This window comes from Macroventuria anomochaeta (genome assembly GCF_010093625.1).
Source record: "Macroventuria anomochaeta strain CBS 525.71 unplaced genomic scaffold BU25scaffold_12, whole genome shotgun sequence".
In the NCBI taxonomy this organism is placed as follows: Eukaryota; Fungi; Ascomycota; class Dothideomycetes; order Pleosporales; family Didymellaceae; genus Macroventuria; species Macroventuria anomochaeta.
This window is the reverse complement of record NW_022985373.1, coordinates 551,890-569,579: the sequence shown is the minus strand read 5'-3', so window position 1 is coordinate 569,579 and position 17,690 is coordinate 551,890. Positions and strand designations below refer to the sequence as shown.

The following is a 17,690-nucleotide window of genomic DNA, read 5'->3' as shown; positions in this document are numbered from 1 at the left end:
CCACTCCAAGCTCTACGAAGCAATCTCCTGTCCGTACGGAAAGTTCAAAGGTCAAACGCTCAAGCATTGCTTCACGTTTTAGACGATCTTCATCTGTGGACATCGCTACGACTACGCTTGATACCCCAACTCCGAAATCGCGACCTGTTTCCGACTTCCAGTCAGATCTTACTACCGCAGCAAACTCCGGCCAAGCCTCGGAGGCTGCCCAAGTAACGTCCACTCCACCGCCCAGCACTGAGCCTAGAATTAGGACAGTCGCAAGCCCCGAGCCACCACGCCCTCAATCATCTCTCACGCTATCAGCTACACCCGTGGTTGCGAGTTCTGCCCAGCCTTTCGAGCCTATTGAAACAGCGTCCCATACATCTGCGGACACGCTGCGGAAATCTGATCAACCTGCGCAAGTCACATCTCCTTCGAATCGGGTTTCGATCTCGACCCATCTGTCGAGCCAAGTCTCAATCATATCTAACACACCCTCACAATCGATTCAGCCACCAACTCAGTTATCCATTGCGATGTCTGCAAAATTGTCGTCACCAAACGGATTTGGTGACCACAATGGCACAATTAGTGTGCTTAGCCCACCTATGTCGCCAAAGGGAGCCCTTCGATCAAAAGGTCGTCCGAGCTCTTTCACCTCTTCGCGCGCTACGAGTGGGAACTTTGGTATGAAGTCATTCAGCAAGCGTGGTGCCTCAGGTGGTGGCTACAAGATCGGCTTCGTCCAGGAATCAGCCATATCTCTGAGAAAGCGAAGTATGGCTGAGCTCGGTGCTGGTGTACACCAAAGCATCTCAGATGTGTCCTACGTGAACTTCCTCGAGTGGATCAGGGCTGAACGCCTCACCACACTTCCACACAAGGGCAGTCGCTGGGACAAAGTGCTCATCAGAGCTCTTTACTTCGCCGAGCAGTTGCACAACTTTGACCAAGCGATTCAGAGCTTTGCTCTTGACAGCCAGGCTGCCGCTGCGGTCGGCTACGGCCACGCTCGGCTCCTTCTTGAGGTATGTTGATCACCAGATTTTGACCTAGCCCATTACTGATCTCAAAAAGCTTGGTCATGAGAACTCCGCCGCTCTGGACAAGGCGTTCTCTGTCCTCTATAAGTTCTCACTATCGTTCTCCTCGGTTCTACGTCGTTCAGAGCTGCTCGCAGCTACTGCCGAGATCCGAGAGCAGCTGTGTCTTCTGTACACAGACCTCATCTCACTGGTTGTCGATGTGTCGATTAGGTTCTACAAGACCGCCAATGGTACGTATTCTACTTAGCTTCAGTATGCATATCTGACAGCAGGCATAGGCATGACATCAGGTTCCGCAAGCCTTGACATCTTCGAGCTCTTTGGTGAGACTATTGAAGGGTTCCGGTCGCGCCAGAACTCCGTCGTCGAGCTCATCTGGGAATCTCAAATTGAAAACGAGGATTTTGAGGAAGGCGAAGCCTTGGATGTGAAAGTTCTAAGCAGGTGGCTGTCTCCGCAGGATCGTGTGCTGGCAACCTTGAACCGCGACCACTCCTTCTTTGTGGATCAACAGGTCGAGATGACCTGCATCTGGTTCCAGAAATACCTCACTAGGTTCCTGCAGAGTGACAAGAGCTTTTTGTTGGTGACTGGTCAGGCTGGAGCTGGCAAGACTACCCTCGCCGGCTCGATAGTCGAACGTCTCCAGCGACCTGTCAACCGCAAGCAAGTCGATACACTTTTTTGCTCTCTGTCTCCAGATATTCCCACAGCGGCCACATCCCTTGCAGTCGTCAAGTCCTTGCTCTCACAGCTGCTGAGCCTGCGGGTGGGTAACATGGGAATGTACTACGCTCTATTACGAGCGTACAATCACTGCAGAACTTCCGGTGACCTCAAGACATACGAGGAACATCTCTGGCAGGCGCTCGGTGATACTCTCAAGCACCCTCTTGACGGTGGCAATGACCTTGTCATGGTCGTAGATGGGCTTGATGAGATCGAATCTTCTCAATCAGCTTCTATTCAAGCAGCTGGAGGCATAAGCTCCTCCACCCTGCTGGAGAAGCTGGTCAGTGTAACCAACCAGGGTCAAAGAGTGCGCCTGATCACGCTTTCGTCTACGGCCAAGTTGCCAGCCCAAGCCAACGGCATGCTTCATGAAGTCTCCCGCGAGGACGTTCGCGATGACCTTCACGCCGTTGCCTTGCGAGCCTTAGTCCACAACCGCAACTTCCACAGCAAGCCTGGAAAAGAGCAAGAGACTATGCTTGAGCGCATCATCCAGGCCGCCAACGGATCCTTCTTGTGGACTATCCTTGCTTGCGAGCTTCTGAACTTCCAGAAGTCTGCCGATGCGATCACATCCACCTTGCGGGATTTGGAGTCGAAGAAGCCGCCTGTCCAGAGCCTCGTCCACCAACTTTTCACTTCATTCGAACCCACTAGCAACGCAAAGACCTTGTTGTCTTGGATCCTTGCTGCTGAACGACCCTTAACCACAGAAGAAATCCACACACTCTTCACCGTGGATGTCAAGAGCGGCACCCTGACAGACAAGGGTATTGACGTTCACGAGACACTACAGGCACTCAAACCATTCTTGTCATTGAATGAACACATCGTTCGTTTCAGACATCCTATCGTTCACTCTGCTCTCCATGATCTCGCACAGAAGAACCAGGTCTCAATCCCTCTTAATGACAGCGAGTCAGACCTCTTGCTACGAGTCCTTACGTACGCAAAGTTTACTCTTCGCGACAAGGGCGAGCCTACGATCGACAACGACGACCCTACTATCGCCGACCGTCTCTTCCGCCAGCACCGTTTCCTCGAGTACGCTGTCAGGTACTGGGTTCTCCACCTTCAGCAGTCCCCTCTCATGCCCAAGAACCCGGCTGAGTTCAAGCCTACTGGAGATCTGCAGAAGGTCCTGCCAGACACAACTATTTTGCCTATTCTGGAACAGCTCGTCTGGGGTACGCAGCTCCCACTTCCTCAAGCAATTGACCTGCATCTTCTTGTGGGCAATGTGCGCCGAGCGGTGTACACTGAGAACCACCCCACTGTTCTCCAGACCTATCTTGCGGTTGCGACATCTTACCTACTTCTGTCGGACACCACGCAGGCTTCTTCGTACTTCTTCCGTTGTACCAATATCAGCCGCACTGTGCTGAGCGATATCCATCCTCTGACATTGGAATGCGCGAACCATTTCTTGAAGATCTCAGAGTCAATGGTCACGACCACACGTACAGAGATCATGACTCACCGCGAGCACATCCTCATCGTTCTCATCACTGCCTACGAACGTCAGTACGGCAGCACCTCCGAGCTTGTCACTCAGACTCGCAAGCTTTTGGTCGAACTATACGCTTCGCTCAAAGAAGAGGACAAGGCGCTGGAGGTTTTCCGCCTCATTCAGGAAGCTACTATTCAACACTACGGACGCAACAGCCATCAAGCGCAAGACATCAAAGGTCATCTCAATGTCGTTCTCGGTAAAGGCCGAGGCGAGCGACGTATCGACAGCTACAAGGAGTCTTTCTTCGATGACCAGGACGATGAGAATCAGGTCGAAGTCTTTGACTTTGGTTCAATCGTCGCCTATCTTCGCAGTGCCGAATCGTACGCGTCTCGCAAGGAGTTCGCGCTTGCCGAGCGTACCTACGCCGAGCTGTGGCAGCAGATCTCTTCCAAGTGCCGTACTACACAGTCAATCGAGTGGCATGAGAAAAATATCGAGATCGCGACCGCTTACTCGCAGTTCCTCAAGACACAGAAGCGCACGACCGAATCTTCTGCCGTGCTGATTGTCGTATGGGAACAATACCAGCACCACCAGTTGTCGTATTCAGAGAGCATCGTAGCTCGCCTCACCAGCGTAGCAAAGGAGATGAAGTCAATGGGATCATACACCATGGCCTTGTCGATCTTCAAGCATGCCAGCTCTTTCTACAAGAGCGTCCGTCAAGAGGAATCCAGTGCTTCGCGCGAAATCAGCAATCATGTATCTGAGACCTCCACAGAACTTGTGCGACAGAGCTTGGCGGCTTCAAGCTCGTCGAGCGAAACCACAACGACCGTGTCTGAGTCAGTGTACAAGGACGTCTTCTTCTCCGTCATTCAGTCTTCGAAAACTATTGAGTCCAGCACAGTCGCTCTTGCGAAGAAGCTGTCCGCCAAGTACATGGAGGAGCGAAACTTTACCCAGGCTATTAGTGTCATCCAGGCCACCCTCCAGCGGACGTGGTCCTCATTCCTGGCCAGTTCTATCCATGATGTAACTCTCACGTCCACTTTCACTCAGGAGTCCATCGACCTTGTCGAGCGCCTTGCTGAGTGCTACTTGCAGCTGAAGCAGATGGAGAGAGTCGAGGACACATACAACCGCTTCTTCCGTGCCGCATTGGTCACAAAAGAAGTCGACAAGACTATCTTTGAGAAGGCTCGAACACTTCTGATCGGCTTCTACGACAAGTATGGCTACCTGGACAACGCCATCAGCGTCTACCAGGGCATTCTTGTGACCTACCGCGCAAGGTATGGGCCCACTCACGAGCTCACTATCCAAACTCTCTACATCTTGGCTCGTAGATGCCAGCAACACCCAAGGAACCATCCTTACTGGGTCGAGTACTACCTTCAGATCATTACGAGCCTCAACAAAGACTCAGACATCTGTCACAAAGATGCTCTAGATGCCATCATTGTGGTGACTACTACGTATTGGCAAGACCGTCGCTATGCTGAGGCGGTCACCATCTACCGGACCCTATGGAACACCTTTGTGCGCCAGACAAAGCAACACAAGGTCTTCAGCGAAGAGAAGTCTGTACAGAACCTCTATGAGCGTTACTACCAGTGCCTCGAAGAGACTAAGGCCAGCTTCGAGTCATTGTACCAGGTCACCAAGGAGTACCGCGAGACGGTTATCGCTACGTTCGGTGCTCAGTCCACAGTCGCAGTAGAGGCGACCCTGGCGCTCGCACAGGTGTCACAGCGTAGCGAGGAGCACATCTCTCAAGCGATCTCGCTCTACGAAGAGGCTTCCAAGTCGACCAAGACAACTACCACAACTACCAGGTCGAGCGAATTGAAGCAGGCTTTGTCCTCGCTTTACGTTCGCCAGATGAAGTCTCAATCATCCTCAAGTTACAAGGCCGAACACGTTGAACGTGCTCTTAGCATGACCCAAGAGCAGCTGAAAGAGTCTACAAGCAAGCATGGCTACTCATACGAGTCATCACTCACGTACGCTAGGGAGCTGGCGACCTTGTACCAGCGCCAACAGAAGACTGATCTCGCAGTCAAGACCTTGACCAATGCTGCCTCTCAAATCGTTCTGGAAGAAACCTCGTCGCAGAAGCAGATCGAGTCAGCGGCTTCCATCGCTGCCAGCTTCCACGCCTGCCAGCAGACCACTGTTGCACATAGCCTTGTGCAAGAGCTGCACCGCCAAATCTGCGCGAAAGACACACGCTATGCTTCGAAGTGGTCTTTCGACCTGACAAAGACCAGTCGTGCCTCGTTAGCTTTCCTTGCCTCCCTTCAGTACAACCTGCGCAAGGACCTCAATGTTACATTTGCAGAGATCATGGCCAGTCTCACGATGGAGTACATATACTTCGAGCAGTTCAGGCAGACCCTGCAGAACAACGAGTCGCTGACAAATATCCTACTTGCGGCCGCTCCTCTCCGCTTCTTCTTACGCCAGAACGGCCAAGATGAGATGATCACCGTTGTCGAGGACCAAGCGGTTGGTCTTTTCGAGAAGCGGGACGCTCAAGATCTTCACACGCTCAGCAAAGAGACACCTCGTATCTTCATTGTTGGCATTCTGGACCATCTGGGCTCTGGCAGAAACAAGGACTTCAACCGCTCTGTCATCCTGGCTAGCAACGATAGCACCGCGAAGTTGATCAAGGCGAAGAAGTTCCCAGAGGCATACGACATCGCGAACCTCGGCTTCCTCTACGCCAGCAAGCACGATGGCTACAACGGACCAAGGTCCATTGGTTTGGGCTTCAAGCTTGCATCGCTATTTGTTGGACGCGACAGCGAGAAGGCTACCGACGCCGCCTTGCGAAAGAAGATGCTCGAGTTGTCGAACAAGATTGTCAGAAAGATTCTCGACATCTGCAAGAACCTCAAGATCAACTTCGCCCAGATCCAGCTATTCGAGCTGAGCCATCTGTCTGTTCTTCTGGGCGAACAGCACGACTATGAGACTCTGGAGGTAAGATACCTTATGCCCTTTTCTGATCATGATACTGACGCGCTACACAGTGGCTGCTCAACACCTTGTGGAACACCAGAGATGCTCAGCGCTCTTGGCCCCCAGAAGTCCTCCTCAACCTCGGCCGCCGGCTCATCTGTGCTCGCTACCTCGCCGGCTCACCCATCAAGGCCATTCGCCTCGCCGAAGACATCGCATACAACATGCGCCGCGCTCACGGCCCACGGGCACCCGTTACGATCGAGACCTACGAGCTACTCGCACAGCTATACACAAGCATGGGACAAACGTATCAGTCGAAGGCGTCTTCTGAGAAGACAGGCCCGCTGGCACAAGAGTACTTCAAGAAAGCTCTTGGTGTGCACGAGGACATCCTCCGTCTTGTTGTGCACGAGCATGGCTCTGGCGATGACTTGGACGATGAGCTCGACACCACTGCCTACTTACTCGCCAGGGAGGGTGTCAACGTCGAGAAGCAGGAGGGTCAGCCCACCGCGGCGCTCGACACAGAGAACATTGACAAGTCTGCGATTGCTCTGCGCCACCTCCAGCTTCTCAAGCTCGCATACCAGCGCCTCGGTGGCTGGCCCAAGTCCTACGAAGAGTACGAGCGTCTTAACGCTCAGATCTTCCGTACATTCGGCGCTGACGCGAAGTGGAAGGGTGTGCAAGGTACAGAGAAGTGGGGCGCGAAAGAGTTCGGTAACGGCAAGGCTGAGTCCCAGGATGGCGGATTCAATGGCATCGAAGACTGGGCTCTTGGTAGCGACAAGATGATCTTGCAGGCGCAGACCAGACCTCAGCAGGGTGGATCAAACGGCCTGCAAATTGGCAAGCTGCGCACTGAGCCTGAGCAGGCTGTTGCATATGCTTAGAAGATTCTGAGCGTTAATGATACTACGACGGAGGAAGTAATGATGTACAAGTATTAGTAGTCTAGTCTAGTGAATGGCGTTCTTGTTGTTATGGTGCGTGCCAGCTCCCAGTTGCCAGGTGTTTAAGTGAAAGTGACGGACAAAAAGAGCTTAGTTTCAGCTCGCTCTCGCACTTTGCAGAAGCCCCGCAAAATTCTTCCTGCTCTCCTCCCCCAAGATTTCTTCCAGTCACGTTTTGTGTCGAAAGTGAGACTGCTGCCCAGCATGAGTGCCGTCTAGTACGTTGACTGCTCCTTCTGCAGCGCATCATTAACGCTCATCACAGACCTGTAGGCACCTGCGCCTCGAAGCCGGAGTATCAGCATTACATACTGTAACTTCTACTTCGACACCACTCGAATCGATACGGCAAACGGAACCAAGAAAAGAAGCTGTATCCTGATACCAAGATGATAAACGTACTAGATTTGCGCAAGGACCCGCCAATCTTTGCAGAAGAGCACGTGGACAGTACCTTCGGCAAGTACGACATGTACCGTGATCATTCCGCCCTATCCATGGATCAGAAGTAACGCATCGAGATGGAGCTGAGCAAATTTGAGAGATAGATTGTGCCGGTTTTCAAGAAGCTTCTACAAGCGCAGGTTGGTCGCGACCGAGGTGAATGGGATAACTGCGTCACCTTCGCACAGTCTGAATACTTCTTACTGAAGAAGTTCATGAAGTATCGCAGCGCAGTCTCCTCTAAGCGGTACAATCATGAGAGACAGGACGACTACCACGACAAGGGCAAGAGCAAGACGCTTCTATACATGCAAGAGAAGGGATTCGAGCGCCCCATCGATATATGGTTCGACAACCTCATGCACATCATGGCTCTCAAAGTCTAAGAAGGGATGGAGTGGTGCAAAGTAATTGAGAAGCTCATGTTTCCTGGACATGCATTTTGGCTCACGATTAGGATGCGCCTGAAGTACCCTGCCTGTAGTCTGCACTTCCGCCAGCCATGATGAAGAGTTCATCTTCATAGGACATGCTTGCTGCCTCCATGAAGGTCCTGTTGATGATCGATGCGTTATCGAGTTCCATACTATCTGCGTCATGGCATCTCGCCTTGCTATACTTATGCGAAACGACGCTCTGCCCGAACTCATGGACGACACAATTGAGGTTCAACGAGAGCTGAACAAGCCATTACTTGCTGCGCAAGTGAAGCCGCACCGCCACCCAGAAGCTGCAACATCCATGTCCGAAGATCTACACCCCGTTAAGGCACGAAGCACGTACGTTAGAGGTAGCAATGGTCAGCTCGCGTACTCTTGGAGCGGCCCTAGGGCTCAATATCAGGCAAAGGCCCTGTGCTTCCCCACCTTCAAGATCGGCAGCGAACATGTGTAGGCCGCCAACTCTGTTGTTCTGAACGAAGCCTACGACTTGTCCGAGATCGTCTACAACAACAAAGCTTCGCTGCCTCTTGCTCTCAAAGCCTTTCTGCATAGGCCAAGCGAAGGGTACTACAGTCTAAAGAATGATCCATCTGAAGACGATGCTAGGGTTCTCTACATCAAGAAGCTGGGGCGATTTATGCATTCACTCGGGTCTAAAGTCAACTTTGCCTACAAGCTGGCGCTCTCGCGGCATGATGTGCAACAATCTCACGATCACATACTGGGCCCATATCTTGACACGCTCTTATGGGATGTAAGAATGTTGTGTGCAGAAATTTGAGGTAAATGATTCCGCAACTGCAATTCACCGCGAAGAGACTTCAACTTCTTCTTCGTAAGAGCATTTGCTCTCATGAGGATCGGGCCTTTCAGGGTCGTGCCATTGGTCAAGATGCATGAGAAGATGTGTAATGCCGCAGCAGCATGCACACGAAACGAAGTTGCGCAAGTAGACAAGTTATCAGGATCGCTCAGGATTCTGCCCCTTTGTAGAGCCATACTGACGATCATGGATGATGATGACGGGGATAATAAGGTCTTGGTACGTACTGGAAACAAGAAATGACTCAGTGCACCGATCGACTTCCAACTAGTGGGGCAGCATGCACTCCCTTTAGCGCGACCCGATTGCCCAGGCCCAGGTCACAGCATTGCTATCCGCCTTTCTCTCGCTCAAGCGATAGCTCTTTCGACATACCCAGAAGTATATGCGTATCTCGCGGACGACACAGATGCGCTTTGAAACCCAGTCGTGATACACGGCGAGGCATACACAAAGTTTTGACCGAAGAACGAGGACAAATTCGATCAGGCGGTGTTCGACGATAAGCTTTTAGAGAAGAACAGAGAGAGTTGGTATCTGGAAAGGGCAAAAGAGAGAGAGTTAGGAGAAGAGATGCAGGAGACTAGGATTGGGACGATCTGGGTGGTGCAATGGATTACAGTTACCGGTATTACTGATGCAGCGACAAACTACCTCCAACCGACATGTGGATCATCTGCCGTCTCAAACAAAAACCCTCTTCACTCCGACGCTCACACACGTCGGATTCTCCGGTTTCCCAGCTCCAAGCCCCCAGGCAAGGTTCTCGTAGGCATATCCAGAGAAGTACGTCTGACAAGCATACCACCTGTAGTAACCCATAGTCGTCCCTGTCCCATTTGGCGGGTTTGCGGTCCAATCAATATATCCCTGCACATTCAGTCTATCCTGATCGTCGAACGCGAGCAACTGTGGTCTTTCGGATCCAGGTGTGAGGATGGGAATGGCTGAGTCAGTAGTGGGATCGTAGTTGAAGTACACGCTGGAGGGCACGTCGATGCTGCTGGTCTTCAGGGTCCATGTCAAGATTCCAGGAGTGCCGAGAGTAGCATTAGGAGTGAATGGGTTGGTGGAGGTGTTGAAGTTGAATGTGGCAGCTGTGATGGGATTGGGGTTTGAGACGCCGCCGCCTTTAGAGAGGCAGAGCGATTCGAGAGCGGCACCGGTGTGGCATGCTGACAGTGTGGAGCCGTTGATTGTTGTGTTTTCGGATGTTAAGACCAGGTTGAAGGGCTTGGAGGTCTCGTTGTAGAACTGCGCATTGATTGTGGCTGCTAAGAGCAGAATGAGTGTGGAAGTTGCGGTCTTCATATTGACAAATGCTACTCAATGATGTGTGTGAAGTTCTGGCACATTTGTTTCTTTTTTCACGATCTTACAGCCTCTTTTGTAGCCACCAAAATCAGTACTTCGGGTTTGACTTTTGACGTGATGTAGTTCTGCAGGTGGTCAGGTGTACAAGATTCGCCGATCGCAGAGCTATGACGTTACCTTAGCCTAAAGCATCCCAAATGCTGACAACCCCTCGTATTCGTCCTACTCTTTCTCTCACGGGTTGCCTAGAACAGACAGGTGCCGCCAGAAAGGGTAGGATATAGCTGGGTATGGTGTGGTGGCAAGCAAGATGACGAGATGATTCGCAAGGTTTCCGAACAAGCTTCTCAAGCTCTACAAGCATGCGTCACGTCCTGTACAGCTTTCTTTCGATAAGATTAAGAGATACCTGCATCTAATACGAGGCAACAGTCTCTTCTGTGACACACGGAGGCCATTGAAAGAACTGGGTGAACCATTGTTGTACTGTTGCAATGCTGACACTTCAAGGAATACGAGGTTTTGTGAGGGCCACCTCAAGCTGCATTCAACGCGGTCACTTGGCGATGTAACGTGTAGCATTAGATTGAACTCGACCTTCAGATATCCGCGTTGCATACGTTTGACACAAAGAAGGTTCGGAAGAAAGGCTTTTAGCTCGCGCCTGCCACAACAAAGATCTTGCCATCGGATCTAACACTCGATAGTCCTCAATTGATGGGCCCTCTCAAAGATCAGACATGACGTACGACGATTTGTCGCTCTGTATCTGCCACCAGCAAATCCAACTGATCCAGCAAAAGATGACGTCGAATCCAACACTGCCGACCGCAGGATGTTCAAGCAATGCATCGCGAATGCCTCCGAGGTTGCCAGCCAGATAGGCTTTATATGTCGTCCAAACCAGTTGGCCCACGAAGGTGAAATTTGACGTCCACAAAAACTTGTAAATCTTGTTGACGGTTTTTGGATCTCCTATGGGGAAGAACTTGGCTGGTAAGATAGCGCGGGCCATAGGTAGGATAAGCAGTACGACATGCGGGACAAGGAGTAGAGGCATGAATCCAGGTGAGCCATTCCAGTAGTTCTCTCTGGAGAGGCAGTTTGCTGCTGCATAGGTATTGGTTACAGACAAACCATCGATGAGCCATGGACCGAGCCATTTGCGGGGTTTTGATACGGGTGCTAATTCGGGTGCTTCCGATCTGGATTCTTTCGGGTTAGTGAATTCTTTCGGGTTAGGCGTTATAGGCTGTTGCTGTGGCGGGCTTAGAAGCAGTGTCAGGAAGTACAAGTTTGTAGCGAAGCTGATAGCCACGATCTGCCCTAGAAGCATGAATGCCCACGTGTATGTAATTCCCCGGCGGACTCCTATTCTCATCAGTTTCTGCGCGTCAAAGTATACACGTTGACAGACCTTTCCATTCCAAATGAAGCCCGAGGGCACATGCCCAATAGAAGATTTGATGCGACCACCAGTACCTGTTGTGACCCACAATGACACTCTCCCATGCTTCTCTGAACAACGAGGTTTCCTTCAACCACAGACCCCAATGCTTAACAGTTGGGTCGAGATCGTGCTGCGACCGCACTGTAAGCCAATTGTTGTAAGACCATTGGAAGTACTGGAACATAAAGCCCCATGTGCTGAAGAGACTGCATGTAGCCAGCGTTGCAAAGATCACCACATGTCTCTTTTGCGGCAGCCGTGAAGGCGCAGAGGTGTACAACCTCTCTGTTTTCTCGAACAGCTTTGTGATGATGAAAACTGCCACCCCCAAACAGGTGAGAAGATACGTCATGAAGATTCCGTATGGCCGAGCATTGTTGTCGATGCTGTTGAGCGGAATGCTTTTGTTCATATTCGATGCGTGGCGGTCGCTTGTACTCTGCGAGGGATGCAGCTGATGACTTGTGGGAGCTGCGTGTGAAGGCGAGCTTCACGCTAGATATTAAGGCTGACAGGGCCAGCGACAGCGCGTTGCGGAGAAAGGTGATGGTTTATCGAGGCTTAAGGCTTCGGGACGCATCGACTACGTTTCCGTTGGTTGTTTTCGCGTCCCCGGCTCCTTCCCCACACACGTGGTCACGCGAGATTCGAGAAACTTCACCTTGGACCTTCAGCACTGAGTTTTTCAATTGCATCAAAGCCCGTTTGAAGTGGCGCATCTCTGCCGCAGAATAGTGCGCTTCTTCGCGTTCACTTGCTGGATCCAGGCCTAGACTGGTGTTCAATGCCGCGGTGAAACAAACGGCGGTGATGTCAGGGGTCCGTGTGCGCACCTGAACTTTTCACTCGCCCATGTAATTGGCCCGCCATTCAACATCTCACCGCCAGGCCTGAAAGTGCATCTCGTATCCTTCGAAGACTTGCATTCATCTTCAATCTTTCACAGGTCTCGCACAGTCTTGCAGCAACTCGCGACAATGACCGACACGCCGCAGACGACTGCAAGCGAGGATCCCAAAGGAGCTAGGGTCCTTCAGCAACACCTCGACCCCGGGTACGAGTTTTCCTTTGATCCCGAGACACCAGGCGCAGATGGCGCCAACAGTTCTTCGAACTCTGTTCGAGATGGACCAGAGTCATCGTTGAGGCTGCAGGGTGGCGACATCCACCGCGATCTTTACAAAATCGCTGCCAAAGGCAAGCGCCAGCAGCTTCACAAGCGAGCTGCAACCTTCTCAAATACGCATGAGTACGCGCCGTCGATTATATCAGACATCGAGCATGACGAGCTGCCTGTCCAGGAACAGATGGCACCAGGAGGTCTGAGGCGTCAATTCCTGCAAAAGCAGGCCAGAAGTGTTAGCTACATCGCGGAGCCCGTCACCAGGAACTTCATTTCCTTTCTGGAATTGTATGGCAACTTCGCCGGCGAAGACCTTGAAGAGTCGGACGATGATGAGGCTATCGAGGATGATGACGAAGAAGAACAGGGCGAGCGTCGACCTCTGCTTGGGAGGAAACAGAGCTCCAAGAGGCTCAGGCAGCAGGGCGATGCTTCTAACATGAAGTCGTTCTTCACTCTGCTGAAGGCTTTCGTCGGTACTGGTATCATGTTCCTGCCAAAGGCCTTCAAGAACGGTGGCATGCTCTTCTCGGCGATCACTCTGATTGTTGTTTCACTCGTCACATCACTTTGCTTCGAGTTGCTCCTCGCCTGTCGGAAGCAGTATGGTGGAGCTGGTTACGGAGACCTTGGTCAACTGATCGTTGGAAAGAGACTGCGACAGCTCATCCTCGTCTCGATCACACTTTCACAATTCGGCTTTGTGTGCGCTGGCCTCATCTTTACCGCGGAGAACCTGGCTTCTTTCTTCGATGCGGTCACGCCCAACTCGGCGCCACTTGGTACGAACGCCCTTATCGGCATTCAGCTCGTCCTCCTGATTCCGCTGTCCTTTATTCGCAACATCTCGAAGCTCGGCCCTGCTGCGCTTCTTGCCGATGTGTTCATCCTCATTGGCTTAACCTACATCTACTGGTACGACATCTCCTGGATCAGCAAGATGGGTGGCTTCCACCCCAGCATCGAGTTATTCAACCCTCGCGATTGGACCATGACCATTGGTTCTGCCATCTTTACCTTCGAGGGCATTGGTCTTATTCTACCCATCCAATCGAGCATGAAGCAGCCCGAGAACTTCAGCAAACTGTTGTACCTTGTCATGGCCATTATCACAGTTATCTTCACCTCTGTTGGTGTTCTCTGCTACGGTACCTTTGGAGAGAATGTGTCCGTCGAAGTCATTACCAACTTCCCTCAGTCCAGCAAGCTCGTGAACACCGTCCAGTTCTTGTACGCTATGGCTGTTTTGGTTGGTACCCCCGTGCAGCTCTTTCCAGCCATGCGTAACATCGAGCTTAAGATTTTCGGCCGCGCCTCTGGAAAGAAGGACAGCCTCACCAAATGGAAGAAGAACGCCTTCAGGACTGCTTTGGTCATCTTCTCTGGGGTCGTTGCTGCTCTTGGCGCGAGTGACCTCGACAAGTTTGTTGCTCTCATTGGCAGCTTTGCTTGTGTACCGCTGGTGTACATCTACCCGGCATACCTGCACTACAAGGGTGTGGCTGAGCGTCCATGGGCCAAGGCTGGTGATATCCTCATGATGGTTGTTGGTCTTGTCGCTATGATCTACACCACCAGCATCACTATCGCGAGATGGGCCGAGACATAGATACGGGATGGAAAACCAATGTTCATGGTTCGTTCGACGACATCACAACTTGCATTATCATTGGGTTATCATATGATTTCACGCATCAAAAGAGGATGACGAGGGTGGGGTACGATGACTGTATATGAGTTTGGAATGTATGGCGTTACGAGGAGTAAAACTTTGACTGTTCCTTGCATTTCTTTGCCGGCAAGCATGTATCAATAATTGCATATATGACTCGCAACACCTCTCGGCTTCACTGTCACCCAACATTGTCACCGAATCGGAGCTTAAGGCAGTACGATCCACATGTCAGGAGTCACTCATTGCTCAAGGAAGCACCCGCTATCACTTCAGCGATATCGGGCCGATGGCCTCATTGCAACCATACCCCAGACTTGGTGCTAAATTTGGCAGCTAACCTCCCTCCCTGGGGTTAGAACATCCCACCGCGCAGAACCACGAACATCGTTCAAGCACCAATAACTCAACCCCGCCATCTAATGAAGGCTGTGCTGGCCTAGAAGTACACTCCGGACGTGTCTTCGCCTACTGTAAATCTTCAACACAAAAGATACAGCATTGCTGGCTTTGCTTCCAGGCATTGTCTTCAGCTTCAGAAGCTGCAACGACGATGCACTCCTGCCCTACCACTAACAAGCACGATCATCGCCCCTTCGCGGTCTACATTGTACACCCGCGCTATGCCAAGGCGGCTTAAGCTGTGGCGCATGCTGGCTGTCTTTAGCCACGTCATGTCCTGCCCAACGGTCATCTTCCTGGGGCCCCCACAGGTCAACGCCCATCATAGTCCACCCTGATGCTTAGCAAAGCGAGGCAGCCCACTCTCTTCCCCATGTATGCACATGCAGATGCACATGACTGCACCCATCGACATTGACGGTGGCACGCGAGAGTGCAAACGATCGATCCAACAGCCTGGCAGGCTGTCGCGCTTCCATGCTGCTCAGCCTGATGCGACTGAGGACCGAAGCTCCTCCATCACGAAATGCGACTGCTCGAGATACAACATGCCGGCACGATCACGCTCACGGAGGACTTGATGGGCGTCGGCGATGTGCCCGCTTACGCTATACTCTCGCACACCTGGCTGCCTGGTGAGGAGGTCACTTTCGACGAGTTCACTAGAGGTCTGGGACGTGACAAGACTGGCTTTGACAAGATCAGGTTCTGCGCACAACAGGCTCAGCGGGACGGCCTGCGGTACTTTTGGGTGGATACGTGCTGCATCAACAAGGCGGATCCTGTCGAGCTTCAGCATGCGATCAACTCCATGTTTCGCTGGTACCAGGAGGCGACTCGATGCTATGTTCTTCTAACAGATGTGTTCAGCGCTGAGCCAACGACCGACCGTGTACCCGGCATGCCCGCTTGGGAAGGGGAGTTTCGGCAAAGCCGGTGGTTCACTCGCGGGTGGACGCTCCAAGAACTGCTTGCCCCACGCTCTGTAAGCTTCTATTCTCAAGACCGGACGTATCTAGGCAACCGATACAACTTGAAACAACTCATCCACGAGATCACAAACATTCCTTGCCCTGCCCTTGCAGGAGCCCCGTTGAACAGCTTTAGTGTGGAGGCGCGCCTGTCTTGGTCGGACGATCGCCAGACTACGCGTGAAGAAGACAAAGCGTACTCATTGCTGGGTATCTTTGGTGTCTTTACGTTCCTCAACTATGGTGAAGGTGAGACCAATGCTTTCAAGAGGCTACGGAAAGCGATCGCGGAGGACTTGCAGGAATCATCCCAGCCACAGGCGTCAGTGGGGAGTCTTGGAGGGCGCATTGCCACCTATACACCTGGTACGTACAAAGGCAGCCAGACAGCTAGCTTTGTGTGTCTGATACGTTTGCGCTGACCTGCAGCTGCCCACAAACCGTCCTACTACATACCGTTCCCCAAGAATCGACACTTCGTCGGAAGGAAAGAGGAACTTGAGATACTCAGTCAGACGCTGCTGGAGGGTACAGGTTGCCAAAAGATGTCAATTGTGGGACTCGGTGGGGCTGGAAAGACACAGCTAGCCTTGCGGTTTGCATACACAGTCAGAGAGACCATGTCAGCCATCTCGATCTTCTGGATGCCTGCACTCAGCATGGAGAGCTTCGAGCAAGCCTGTGTGGCCGTTGCAGCTGCCTTGCACATCAGTCAGGCGGAGACAGGCGAAGATGACGCAAAAGAGCTGGTGAAAGAGTATCTGAGTGCGGATCAGGTGGGACCGTGGCTACTTGTGCTCGATAACGCAGATGACCACGACACCTTGTATGGGACCGAGTATGCTGCGGGCATCATCGACTACCTACCGGAGAGCGAGAAGGGCATGACCGTGTTCACCACACGGGTGCAAGAGCTAGCCGTGTCGTTGACACAAAGCGACGTTCTAGAACTAGGGTCCATGAGCAGACCAGATGCCACGAACTTCTTGGAGAAGTCTTTGATCAAGAAAACCCTCACTGAGGGCCGCGAAGAGGTAGAAGAACTATTAGACGAGTTAGCGTGCCTTCCTTTAGCCATCGCCCAGGCTGCCGCGTACCTGAACATGAACAGAACAACTATCACAAAGTATCTGCGGCTGCTGAGACACACAGAGCAAGACACTATTAGCCTGATGAGCAAGGAATTCCGCGATCAAACACGCTACAAGGGCTCGGCGAACGCTGTGGCTTCAACGTGGGTAGTGTCGTTCAGTCAACTTCGAGAGCGCGATGTGGTGGCAGCAGATCTGCTAGCGTTCATGTCGTGCATCGAGTGGAAGGCAATACCACAGTCGCTTCTACCAAAGGTGCAGTTGCAAGAGCGGATGGAAGAAGCTATCGGCACGCTCTGCGGGTACTCTTTTGTATCGAGGCGGGGAGGCAACAACACTGGCGAGATCGATGGAGGAGAAGAATGGTACGACCTGCATCGACTTGTGCATCTGGCTACCAGAGTCTGGGTAAACAAGCATGGCAATACTGCAGATGTGGCGCGGCAGGCTATGACGCATATTGCTGAGGTTTTCCCGAGCGACGACTTCGCCAATCAGACTCTCTGGAGAGCATACATGCCACATGCACTGCGCCTACTTAACATAAAGACATCTATCGATGTTCACAGCAGAGCCAAGCTGAGTTATTGGGTGGGACGATGTCTACGCTTTGACGGCAGAGTTCCAGAAGCAGTGAGATGGCTGCAGGAGTGCTATCGTTGCAGAGAGGGGCTGGACACAGATGATCCAGACCGGCTGTCGTCTGAGCATGAACTCGGTGTTTCCTACTGGGCGAATGGACAGATCGAGGACGCTGTGAGGCTGCTAGAGCATGTGGTCAAGGTGCAAGACGATACACTCGCAGAGACTCA

General features: G+C 52.2%; 6 protein-coding genes across 6 annotated transcripts in view; 4 read left to right on the top strand and 2 right to left on the bottom strand.

The window, feature by feature from the left end:
• Positions 1-524: 524 nt before the first annotated feature.
• Positions 525-7,130, top strand: BU25DRAFT_365743 (uncharacterized protein). Its single transcript, XM_033703827.1, has 4 exons — positions 525-1,013; positions 1,063-1,261; positions 1,310-6,210; positions 6,261-7,130. The coding sequence occupies exons 1-4, from the start codon at positions 594-596 to the stop codon at positions 7,083-7,085; spliced, it is 6,345 nt and encodes a 2,114-aa protein (XP_033562991.1). The 5' UTR covers positions 525-593; the 3' UTR covers positions 7,086-7,130.
• Positions 7,131-7,561: 431 nt separating this feature from the next.
• Positions 7,562-8,005, top strand: BU25DRAFT_409828 (uncharacterized protein). Its single transcript, XM_033706146.1, has one exon. The coding sequence runs from the start codon at positions 7,805-7,807 to the stop codon at positions 7,973-7,975; it is 171 nt and encodes a 56-aa protein (XP_033562990.1). The 5' UTR covers positions 7,562-7,804; the 3' UTR covers positions 7,976-8,005.
• A 1,286-nt stretch (positions 8,006-9,291) lies between these two features.
• On the bottom strand, positions 9,292-10,301 carry BU25DRAFT_32369 (uncharacterized protein). The gene has a single exon (XM_033702263.1). The coding sequence runs from the start codon at positions 10,164-10,166 to the stop codon at positions 9,540-9,542; it is 627 nt and encodes a 208-aa protein (XP_033562989.1). The 5' UTR covers positions 10,167-10,301; the 3' UTR covers positions 9,292-9,539.
• A 397-nt stretch (positions 10,302-10,698) lies between these two features.
• Positions 10,699-12,262, bottom strand: BU25DRAFT_390707 (uncharacterized protein). The gene is made up of 2 exons (XM_033704581.1): positions 11,587-12,262; positions 10,699-11,540 (listed from the first exon to the last, which is right to left on the bottom strand). The coding sequence occupies exons 1-2, from the start codon at positions 12,029-12,031 to the stop codon at positions 10,897-10,899; spliced, it is 1,089 nt and encodes a 362-aa protein (XP_033562988.1). The 5' UTR covers positions 12,032-12,262; the 3' UTR covers positions 10,699-10,896.
• Positions 12,263-12,299: 37 nt separating this feature from the next.
• Positions 12,300-14,578, top strand: BU25DRAFT_409826 (amino acid transporter). Its single transcript, XM_033706145.1, has one exon. It carries the CDS (start codon positions 12,597-12,599, stop codon positions 14,349-14,351), a length of 1,755 nt encoding a protein of 584 aa, XP_033562987.1. The 5' UTR covers positions 12,300-12,596; the 3' UTR covers positions 14,352-14,578.
• Positions 14,579-15,342: 764 nt separating this feature from the next.
• Positions 15,343-17,690, top strand: part of BU25DRAFT_430610 (HET-domain-containing protein) — a gene marked incomplete at both ends in the record, with an annotated part of 3,275 nt that continues 927 nt past the window's right edge. The window contains 2 exons of the mRNA XM_033708614.1: positions 15,343-16,120; positions 16,217-17,439. Of these exons, the coding sequence (XP_033562986.1) occupies positions 15,343-16,120; positions 16,217-17,439 (2,001 nt within the window). The remainder of the gene's footprint in view (positions 16,121-16,216; positions 17,440-17,690) is intronic.